The sequence below is a fragment of the Cyprinodon variegatus genome, unplaced genomic scaffold (assembly GCF_000732505.1).
Source record: "Cyprinodon variegatus isolate N-32 unplaced genomic scaffold, C_variegatus-1.0 Scaffold1048, whole genome shotgun sequence".
Classification (NCBI taxonomy): Eukaryota; Metazoa; Chordata; class Actinopteri; order Cyprinodontiformes; family Cyprinodontidae; genus Cyprinodon; species Cyprinodon variegatus.
Window position 1 is genome coordinate 243,661 of NW_015151501.1, and position 11,667 is coordinate 255,327.

The 11,667-nt window shown below is 36.1% G+C and overlaps 1 protein-coding gene across 1 annotated transcript in view; it reads right to left on the reverse strand.

Moving 5' to 3' along the window:
• Positions 1-1,186: 1,186 nt before the first annotated feature.
• LOC107101049 (voltage-gated potassium channel subunit beta-1-like) overlaps positions 1,187-11,667 on the reverse strand; it is a 27,744-nt gene continuing 17,263 nt past the window's right edge. The window contains exons 8-13 of the mRNA XM_015399805.1: positions 4,057-4,142; positions 3,595-3,715; positions 3,412-3,506; positions 2,245-2,365; positions 2,009-2,097; positions 1,187-1,902 (exon numbers count right to left, since the gene is read on the reverse strand). Of these exons, the coding sequence (XP_015255291.1) occupies positions 1,813-1,902; positions 2,009-2,097; positions 2,245-2,365; positions 3,412-3,506; positions 3,595-3,715; positions 4,057-4,142 (602 nt within the window). The 3' untranslated portion in view covers positions 1,187-1,812. The remainder of the gene's footprint in view (positions 1,903-2,008; positions 2,098-2,244; positions 2,366-3,411; positions 3,507-3,594; positions 3,716-4,056; positions 4,143-11,667) is intronic.

Here is an 11,667-nt window from a genome sequence, read left to right on the forward strand (position 1 = left end):
TACAAAACGAAATTTCGTTTTGTACATCTCTCATGACATTTCCAATTCTGAATATGCAGCAGTGATCAAATGTAAAAATTGGGAGAAGAAAAAACATGGTGCAAAAAAACGAACTGATATGGTCAGACTGGGACATGATTTAAGTTTTTTTTTTATTTTCAACATTCAGCTCTTTTTTCAGTTTTTTTTACTTTTTTTCAGTTTTTTTAATAGTTCAGTAGTCTGATGGCGGAGGGGAAGAAGCTGTTTTGGAATCTGCTGGACCTGCATTGGTGGGGGTGTGAGCTGTCATTGATAATGTTGCGGCCTGAAGTCACGCAGCGCTGGGATGAAATGTCTTTTATGGAGGGAAGAGGAGCCCCGATGATCTTCTCTGCAGTTCTCACTACTCTTCTTACCTTCTTCCAGTCTGTGGCACTGCAGCTTCCACATCACTCAGTGAGACAGCTGGTCAGAATGCTCTCTATGGTGCTTCTGTTGAAGGTCGCAAGGATTAGTGGGGACAGGTGGGCTCTCCTCATCCTCCTCAAGAAGTACAGGCGCTTTTGTGCCTTTTTCAGCTATGAGGTGGTGTTTACAATGTAATGAACGGTCATTAAATTATATTTTCTGAGATAAAACAGGAGGCATCGTACTCTAAGCGTACCTTTTTATTTTCATGTACAAATCTGATGGACAACACCATAATACACGTCTGAACAAACAGAACATGACAAGGATGATCCCATTATATAAAACAGCCATTTGGGAGAAGTTGGGTAAAACTCTGCTTGTTCCTGGTAGAAAGTACTGCTAGGGACCATATGGTGTTCTTTTTTTTTATCCACTAGGTCTCTTCATTAGCCACATGGCTTTATTTGTTATCCACTAGCTCCCCTGTGGGAGGAACATCACCCCGACATCGATGGGACAGTTCGCTATCTGCAACACTGACTGAAATGAAATGAATCAGATGCAATTTGTTCTGACAGAAACTCTGCCAGAATACAAAACTAAAATGGGTTGAAAGGGCACAGTAGGAAAATACACTCTGCGGTGCTGTTGCATAAGTGGAAAAGAGAACAAAACAATAGAACTCCTCATTAAGGAAACATGCTTATATAACAGTCATTACCTAAGTTTATTTATATATATATATATATATATATATATATATATATATATATATATATTAATAAATGAATATTTCATTGGATCAATTGCAAAAACAACGTTTGGCAACATTTAAATTTTCAAGTTCTGAAGCAATAACATGGACAAGCAAGCTCCAGCTGCAGGGGGAATGTTCGTCCATACTGCTGAAATACATATCATTACTAATCACGATTTTTAACTATTTTTACAATACATACATTAAGTAAAATAGATTTCTCTAGCCGTAGGTCCGTTTTAATACATATTTTCTTTGCCATAGTTAACTGGATGCTTAGAGGTAATAGATTTTTCTTAAGTTTTCTCTACATGCATTTACAGCCATTCTAACAGAGTATACAACTAATACTATTACTTTCCCAGCACTATTTGGTTCAGCACCTCTGCAGAGTTTACTGCAGATGAGTTTTTCTTTTTTTAAAAGCAGGGAATTGTCTCGATGGATCCTCCAAATCACGTTCAGTTCGATTTCTGGCTGCTTTTGCATGCACGCTTTGTCGTCATGTAGCCCACTTCACAGTTATGAGTTGAAAGAGCCAAGTACAATCGCACAGTCCTCCACAGATACACGCAGTCGTGGGCACGCACTTATGGTGCCATGGCTGTGAAAAGTGAGCTTTGAAAAGCCTTATGAGTGTAGTTTAGTAGAGAGTGTCCATCCTAATGGTGGTAATCCCTTTTACTGTGTGGACGGTTTCCCAGAATATGGTCCATTTCAGAGGCAATACCTGCTGAAATCTTTGGAATTACCTGAAATGTACAGAAGAAAGGCATCATCAAAGTTAAACAATGTCCAGCAAACTAGCACAAACTATTATAAACGGTAGCCCAGGGTGGAAAATGCATGAACAGGTACCTGAATGGCTCCTAGGTTTTCTGTCAGCTGAGTGGGATTGGAGGCCCCTAAGAGCACTGAGCTGACTCCCTCGTTTCTCAAGCACCAGGCTAAAAGATCAGGATAGCAGGTTTTAGTCTAATGTGGCTTTTGCTAGTCTATATAAATGACAATTAACTGTGAAGAAGTTCCCTTCAGGTTGCAAAAAATAAACTTTAGCACATACGAAAAGATAAAAAAGAGTCTGGATTCTTTACCTATGGCTAACTGTGGCAAGGTGCATCCTAGTTTTTCTGAAATATGAGTCAGTTCTTTTAGCTTGGATTGTTGTTTTCTTCCATCCTCACTTGTTATCTTCTCCCTTAACCACTGATATGGCTAGAGAGGCAAAAGAGGCATAAACAGTGATAAATCGTACAGATAATAAAAGAAGGTTAAACCCCATCTTCCTACAAAAGAGGTTTTATTATGTTTGTCACGTTTCAGTCACCAACTTCAATGTCACCTCTCATAATTTAACTTAAGAGGCAACTATACAATGCAGTGCATATTCATGAAATTGAAAGAAACTAAGAGAATGTTTTTTTAAATTTTTTTCATAAATAAAAATAATATAAAAAGCAAGGCAACAACAGTTTTTCAGCTTCATTTAGTACTTTTTAGTACCACATTTTTCTGTAATTACATCTCTAATTCTTTTGAAAAATACCATTTACAACTCTTTTTTCGCATATTGACACCTCTATTTCGGCCCATGTAGAATAATTCAAGCTAAATCAATTCCATGAACAGAAATTTGAAATTCATCACACACACAGGGATTTTTATTTAATTTTATTTTTTTTATCTGGATGATGGTTCTGGCCAATGCTACATTGGCTGTTCGAAGCATTTAGTTTTATAAACTAACCTACACGGACTTATCCCTGACAAGCCTGCTTAATTTTAATGATGCTGTTAATTCTTTTAATAAATCTTTGAGGCTTTCACTTTTGAGCTGGATTTATACTAAGATTTCATTACATACAGGCTGACAGTATTACTAAAAGGACTTCTAAAGAAAAATAGATCACTCTTTAATTTAGAGGCATCGGAATTGGGGTAGTGGGGGTTGAAGAGAAAGACAAATTATACTTTTCCAAATTCTATTTGTAAAATATTTTCTAAATGGATATTCCTTTAAGCTATACCAATGCAAATATGGGTGTTGGTCTTTCATTTTAAATTCTAGCAAAATGCTTGAGTGATATGGCAAAATGTAAAGTAGTTACTCATAAGCACTTTTTCAAACAGTTTTATAATTGTATTCCATTCAATCTAAAAAAAAAAAACTTTAAACCAAAGAGAACATTTTTTTGTTTTGTTTTTTTAATATATCAAAGTATAAGGTGTGAAAGTCTGACTCAATAGAATCCCGTCTTTACCTTCATGGCAGCCCTGGAGGATTCTGGGATGCCATTCTCATACTTTCCAGTGATGATTCCACAGGCCAAAGGAGACCAAGATACAACACCCACACCTGTAAAAGAACAAAGGCTCGTGTGATGCTGATGGCATATTACAACGACCTTTTAAAACCTAAAGAATAAGAAGAAACGTAGACCTACCTATTTTATGGTAGAGCTCGGGAAGCTGAGTTTCTACCTTCTCCCTCTGGAAAAAATGATACTCGGCCTGCTCGCAGACTGGCGGAATAAGATTAAACTGTCTGGCCACAGAATAGGCCTCCTAATTAAAAGGGGAAGAGGAATTCAAGAGATAAGGAAACATGCAACACTGACCTTTATGTTTCATGACTTTTATCTATTCCTAGGGTACCATCTTTCAGAACTGGCATCCTTGGTGTTTAATTGCATTGGATTCATTATTCATTCTTACATTTTAAAGAAAACAGGGGGTATTTTACAAAACAGAAATCTTTAGCAGTAAGATAAAAATGTTCTTATATATATTTTCTCAAATGCTAGTTTTTCTTTTGAGTGTTGTAAAAAACAGATATATATCAGTACATTACTTAGTATCAAGCATTTATCTAATACTGTGTATAACTTTAGTAATAACAAACTGACCATGATCTCCATGGCAGACCAGCGAGATGTACCCCAGTACATGGACATGCCTTGGTTTATCACATGAGTCATTGCTCGCACAATTTCTACAAAAAAAAAAGACAGAAAAGAACAGCAAATAAGAACATTAGTAGACATCAGACAAAATTTGGAGTACTTTTTGTGTTTATTTATTTCTTGAAAAAAATGTCTAGGGAAATGTAAAGTGTATATTTTATTGACATCTCCAAGATTTACTTCCATGTCAACTCATATGTGAGCCTCACATTACTTAAAATACTGTGGGACACCAAATAAAAAGACAATATGTGGCTTGTTAAGTGCAAATAAGGTTTAGATGCAAGGTGAAGCTGAAGGGGTAAAAGTCAGCCATGCCCTTCAGGGGTCTGTTTGACTATGACACAGAAAGAGCAGAGATGGTCTGTTTTGTGTTATAAATGCCAGGCAAAACTGAGCTATTAATCAACCTATGAGAAGCATTTAAAAAAAAAGTTTTTAAATCGGGAAAACGTTTGCTGCAACATCGCACCAATACCTCACTGTGCACATATTATTTATTACAAAATTCAATTCGTAATATTTATATGCAGTTATTGAAGCTTCTCTTCCATTTGCACAGTGAAAAGGCTGGATGAAAAAGTGTGAAAATTCTATGGGAAGAATTAGGAAGAGATTTAAAGACAGAAGAGGAAAAAACAAAAACAACCTAATGATTTTCTTTTATTACTGGATCTTCCTTTGAACCAAACGGTGCTTCAGTGAGAGACAGAGAGCAAGTGTATGTGCGTGGGTGAAACAGGTGGGAGGGTTGAGCATTTGTTCTAAAAGGGGGGGTATAGGAAGAAAGAACTTGGAGAAATGTGAGAGAGAAAGGACAAAATACACACTTGAAGTGTAGTTTTATTATGTCTATATCTATGACAGAACCTGTTACGTATCTTTGCCTCCCCTCACAAATTAAACAGGACTTTTACACCTACTGTACCTCTGTGCTTTAAGCATTAAATAGAATCTGAAGGAAGTGCTCTAACTTAAACTTCATCTAAACTTGTAAATTTGAAGTCATATGCAGGGAGTTAAAGTTTGCAGATACAATATAGAAAAGCAGAGGAATAAAACGATTCCTTTATGTGATCAGTTTTAACTTTGCTATTGTAGAGTTAAAACTCAACAACATAACAGCCCAAGGCAGGCTCAGACAGGAAACAAATTTCGGCCCTGGCATTTTTCCATGTACACCGGCCCACTTATGAACCAAAGTCTATTGATCTCTTAGGCCATAAATCTAAAGAAAACCATTTTTTACCCATAGACGTCCATCCTAAACTGCCAGATAGGGAAACATCCCAACCTGGCAACAATGCATGTAAGATCGGAAACGTTAACCTTTAGATGCAAAACCCCATCATGCACCGCAACATATTTTTGCAAAATATTCAAACATAAATTTGCCAAATATAAGAGGAACATCATAGTTTGGTTTAAAGAAAGCATTTTAGTATTATTATAATTTAGTTTGTGCAAGGATTTTACAGTTTGAAGAAATAGAAAATTACACACTATGCCAACCATCACAAGAATGTGCATGATAAGGAAGGGCTATCTATACTGCATGCATTACTTAGGTAGTTATTGTATTATTTCTTGAACTCCTTGAGTAATTTACTGTCACACGTAGGTGCTTCAGGTGGAGAGTAAGTGTTGGGGTCGGTATGATTTAAGGAGGGCTGGCCCTCGCACATTGAAATTAGGACCGACCTACCGGGCAAATGCCCGGTATCACAGATTACCAGTCCGAGCCTGGCCCAAGGGATGTGTTTAAATTACTCAGGTAACAGTTTTATCATCTGTCATATTTAAATATAATCTGAATTTTATCCAAAGGAGGAAAACCAACCTTGTAGTGACTGCAAATTAAAATGATAATTTTCACAAAGTTATGCTAATTTTAGCTCAGTGGTTGTTTGGCTGGAGGGGGGGCTTCACACGATTTTTACCATGATCAAACTTGACTTCAGTTTTGGTAGCAGAAAATAAAAATGCTATACCATAGGACATGGGATTAAGTCTAAATATTGGGGAACAATGTTCATGCTGACTTTCTTTTGACATTGGTGCTCTCCAAAGTAAACCCATGTAATCTAAAATCAATGAGTGTCCCTGGCATCATCATTATCCCAGGGACAATGATGCACAGATTTCCCTTCTACTTTGCCCATTGTCATGATCTTTGCACTGATGACTGGATTATTGGTTTATTTTCATTATCACTCATCAGATCCACCTGTTCCAGTTCCTATTTAAACTGCTTGGTCCCAGCCATCAATGCCAGATTATTCGAGCCTTAGGTGAGAGTTCTCTAGCGTACCCATTGTGTTTATCCGGATTGCCTGGTCCAGACTAGATTCTGCTCCTGGACTTCTGAGTTTGCCTGCCCCTGTTCTGATCTATTTGCCTGACCTGTCTATGGACTAACAATGGATTCTGCCTGCTAAAAACCTTGGATCTCCGGAAGGAGTCTTGACACCCATGAAATTTCAGCGAGATGCGCCACATTGGGGGGAACAAAGACAACATGGCTAAAATGACTTAATTCCTCAACTGCTCCCAAATTGCTAAAGAATAGACTCTCTGAAACATTCTTTCTGAGTCTATATGGGTAATTCAGAAGTCTGAGGCTTCCATACAAAAGAGGAAAAAAGGGCATAGGCCTCCTGGCTTCTGAGCACAGACCTACCCATCAACCCAGCTGGGCTAAGTTTTCCTGAACTTTGTAGATTCCAAAATGGAGATAATCAGAGATTAAACGTCAGGACATTTTCTTAGTTGTTGAAATAGTTTTCCTTACTGTTTATATGTAATGTTTAGTCATAGAATCATCTTGAAGACACTGCAAGGAGTGGAGTGATCTTGCTAATTTGGGTAATTGTGTACATGGAGTGTTAAAGTTTTGCTTGTGAAGCTACAGTTGTTGTTGATGGTGACGTTTTACATCAATCCAACCTGGATGGTTCATGGTAGATCTAGGACTGGTTTGACAAAAGTAACCAAAGCCGTGTCTATTAAGGGGTTGAGCGATCTGGATGCTGGGACTTAGTGCCTGAGAATGACATCACACCAAATTTAAAAGCCTTGGAAGTCCAAAAAAAAAAGGCATTTGGTATTTGTTTTGTTGTTAATTATGAGGCTTTTATTAACTTTTTAGTATGTTCGAACTCAACATGAATATGTTCATATTTTTTCCTCAGCAATGCCACAGGCTCAAAATCTACAAAACATTAGAATTTAATTCATATTAGCAGTGTACATTCACACAGAGCCCTTTTGGATACAGATGTTCATCTTTTGAAAGTGTTCTTGTTTTATCTGGACTAGATAGAAAACCAGACTTTAGTATACAAATATAACACAAAATAAACATTTTCTAACAATTGTTAGAGTTTACAGTTTAGTCAAGATAGCCAGTACCTTTAAGAGTTTTACCTTATTTATTAAAAGACAATAAAAGAGAGAAACTTATTTGAATGAAAAAGTAAAAGCTTGCAACAGGAGGTACAGAAACGTGACCTCTGTTCATTAAGGCAACAAACTCCACCTGCTAGCTCCTCCAAACACTCCCTTAATGGTACACACTCAACAGAAAGTTGCTTGGCAGTTAGCCAGGGTCCATCTGTCCTTGAGCCCTCTTACAGCAGCACTACGCCACTGAGTCTGGAACATTTGGTGAGCTCCCTGCAGCAGGCATGACAGTACCCCTTCTGAGTAGCAATAGGAGAGTGAGAATGCCCTCAACACACCGATTGCTGTACATGTCTGGACAGGTGTCTCTTTGGATGTCATTGTATCTTCGGATTTGTTCTGAAATGTTTCTGCTGTTAAGGCATTATTCATTTTTCTTCCTGCATACAAACAGACAGGGTGGTCATCAACATGCCGCATCACAGGCAATTTCCAACCCCTAGGAAAGCCACATCCAAGTTTTATGGTTATGGGAGGGAAGGATATGTTAAAAAAAAAATACTTTACTCCTGAGAAATGTGTTTGCATTCTTGGATTATTATAAAATTATTTTATTTAGAGAACATGTATGAATTTCAGGAGGTTTTGTGTGATTCTTTATCAAAAACCAGATGCTAGATGAATGATTTGATTCAGGGCCTTAAGCTATTTGGTTACCAGGCCTTGGTGTAGCTATTAATACAAGATATTGACATGCATTTTGTTCCGGAGGGCAAAGATCTCATTGTGTATGCTGTGTGACAAATATTATAAATGACACAATTTGACGGCATGCTAGATGAAATTTTACCACGGGGGAAACCGTCTATGCCCTGCCAGCTTTATAGCTGATAAATGCAACAATAAAACAAAGAAATGAAACAGAATTTCCTCTTACAGGAAAGGTAAAAACAAAAAAAACAACATAAAACCAGCCAAGAAAGGTTGGAAAGAGTCAGAGAAGAATGAGGTCATAGGATGAGGGATGTGGTGATTTTAACAAAGACAGACTCTGCTGCCATGATGTCACTTTTTATCCCCAAGGGGACTCTTGTCTTACACAAGTTTTGAGCCGTAAGGGTAAAAAAAAAAAAACACACTCATGCACAAGCACTTGTTATTTAGCACTAGAATTCCTTACAAAAATGCCACCATGCTTCATTCTATAATTATATTGTTAAGCCAGTTTATATTCCTATGTGTAAAACCATTTTTCCAACATGTGGATAACAAGTTCACTTTGCAGCATGGGTCCTAAGCATAAAGAGCAACCAGTGGGAAGTATTTAGGACACATTACAGAACTGATGCATGACATTAATCCTAGAGTGGCTCCAAGAAGCCAAAATCAAGTTAAAATGATTTTCTTCTCAATGATTTATGCCCTTAGTTCCAGTGCATTAATATAAATGTTCAAGAATTTGAATTTAAAATCGTAATTATACCACAGTAAGCAGAGAGTGAGGCACGACTCATAACAAGCATAACAAGATTAACCAATTTCCTGATTTCTAAAAGGCAAACATTTGGAAAAGAACTTATTGAATATTTTACGGAACATTAGTTTTTTACTACATCACCTTGTATTTTTGTTTAGTTATTTAAAATAAACAATAAAAGATAATATTAGGTAAAATTCTAAGCATTTTCTGTGTTTAATAAAAGAATGATTGTATTTAAATTAAAAAATTGACTAAATCAAAGTAGTTAAGAGTTAGGAAGCCCTTCTTAATAAATCAAGTAATTTTCTTAAAAATATGATCATTAATCGTTGACACCAGTATATTTTTCTAAAAAATTATTCAACACATTTTATTATTAGACAAATATAATTTGCCTAAACACAAAGCTTGTTTTCCAGCTGAAGACATTTTTTTATGAAGGGAAAATAACCCAGATGTAAAAAAGCAACCGACTTTCTGCTGGTAAGTTATATTTATGATTTCCTCAATTAAAAGTAACTCCTTAAAGGGGCTAAGACCAATAAAGGATTCAAACCTCTCAAGTTAAATCTGGGAGTTTTTGAGAAGCACAGCATGCACGGAGGAATGATACACGCCAAGTGCTGTATTTTGATCTGCTAAAACATTTGATATTTCTCAAATTAAGCTCATTCTTAGGTCATAGTTTACAGAATGTTGCTTTAACTGGGAGGTCTTCTATGCTATAGATGAGGTTCTGGGTTGATGTAAGACATCCTGGATGAGTCATTAATTTGTTGTTGGAGCGATACCCCTAGAAAGGTATTTTTCATTTGTGTATAATGATTCTTATTGTGTTCCATTGGAAACCCAAAGCCCTAAAATATTTCATAAATGTTTAAAGCTGATAGATGTTCATGACTTGTTTCTTTATATCATGATATGCTTCTTATATATTTAGTCTACTTTTCATTTTTGGCAAGATGCTATTTAGGTAAGCTGTTGTTTCAAAAGGTCTAGGAGTCATCAACTCCAGATGTTGCAAGGGAAACTGAGCCTAAAAAAATGGTTAATCACAGTTAATTCATGATTTAAAAGAGGGGTAATTAATTTGCCAGATGATGCTTGGTTGGTTTGATTGTTTTTGTTGATGAATAAAATAATAATCATTTGTAAACTACGATTGCAGGGGCGCAAACACCATGCAAATACACGATTTCACAGCAAATTCAAAAAGTGCAGGAAACTAAAAAAAAAAAAGACGCAAAAACAAAAAAAAGAGAAGAAAAAACTTTTTTTTCTTGGAAATCCAATATTTTTAGTATGGTCTTTCATACCACTAATAAATTCAATTTGCACAGGAAGATGAATAATGTTGATATCACACAGCAGCATACTGCTTACTTAAAAAAAGAGCTGAAAAAAGACACAAAAAAACAAACGTTCTATCTCTGTGTTTTTATTAAACCCTGGAGTGATGGTAGTTGACAGTATCATAGCCCCATTATTAACAAAGAAGGAACATAAGAAAGAAAAGAGCACAGCTATTAATAATGGCTGTTTTAAAAGCAATCAGTGGCAAAGAAGTCTATGAGTAGTGAGAGCCCAGCTGATGATGTAAACGTAGGATTAAATGTGACATCGTTCAAACTGCATGTGCTTTAAAAATGATGGGATAGGTATTCAATTAAATACCATGTATGGCAGCAACTCAGGTCAGTTTTTTTTTTCTTCCTTTTTTCAGGGGATTGGGGTTTGAAAAGAAATCAGAATTTCCATTAAAACCTTGGATATGAGTCAAATATGTGAATGAGAAATGCTGCAATAACAAGTGGAAATGCCCTACAAACCCCAAAACCTATGGCAAATATACGTTATTAATTACCGGTATGCAAATGAAAAGGAAGAACAAAACGAAAACGAAAAAGTTCAAAAGTTAAGAAAAGCTGCAGACTTGCTTAGCACAATGAAAGTGTTCCTGACCACTAGGGGGGGGTGATTACTAAATCTTAATGGGACAGATCCCTTAGTAATGGCATAAATTGGATGTTCAGAGAAAAATTAAGTGTTTAAAAAAGATAAAAAGCAAAACTTTCTTTTCTTTCTAGCCTACGTATTTTTTCTAGATGGAACCCTGTTTATTTTTTGCAACAGAGCTGGTCCTTTAAGACTTTAATTTGTAGTATTATCTGTTGTCTGCAGTGTTGGAAGTACCAGTATTACACATTAGCAGCATTAGTAACTACATTGGTTTTCCATTGCAAAAGGAATCTAAGTAATTACTTTACTCATGTATTGGTAACAGCGTTATGCGACTTGCGATCCAACAAAGCGCTTTAAAGTAGTTCAGTAAATTAAAGGGATACTTTATAAATGCTCTGGTGCAGATTTTTACAACATTTACTTATTATGTCCAGGAACAAAGAAATTATATATGTTGGTAAGAAGTATCTCTTGAAAAACTCTTTACATCATCTCAACACTGACTGACAGGTTTGCTGCCTTTATTAACACATGCTCTTTACTTCTTAACATTATACTAAACTCACTTTCTTTCACACAGAAAGACTGGGATTATACAGTCCTGCTACTTTTTTCTGGCATAGTGTAACCCATGTTTAATTCTATTGCAATGTATTATTTTTAAATTGCTTTAAAATTATTGAATTTCAACTTTATACCATTTTGTAGCC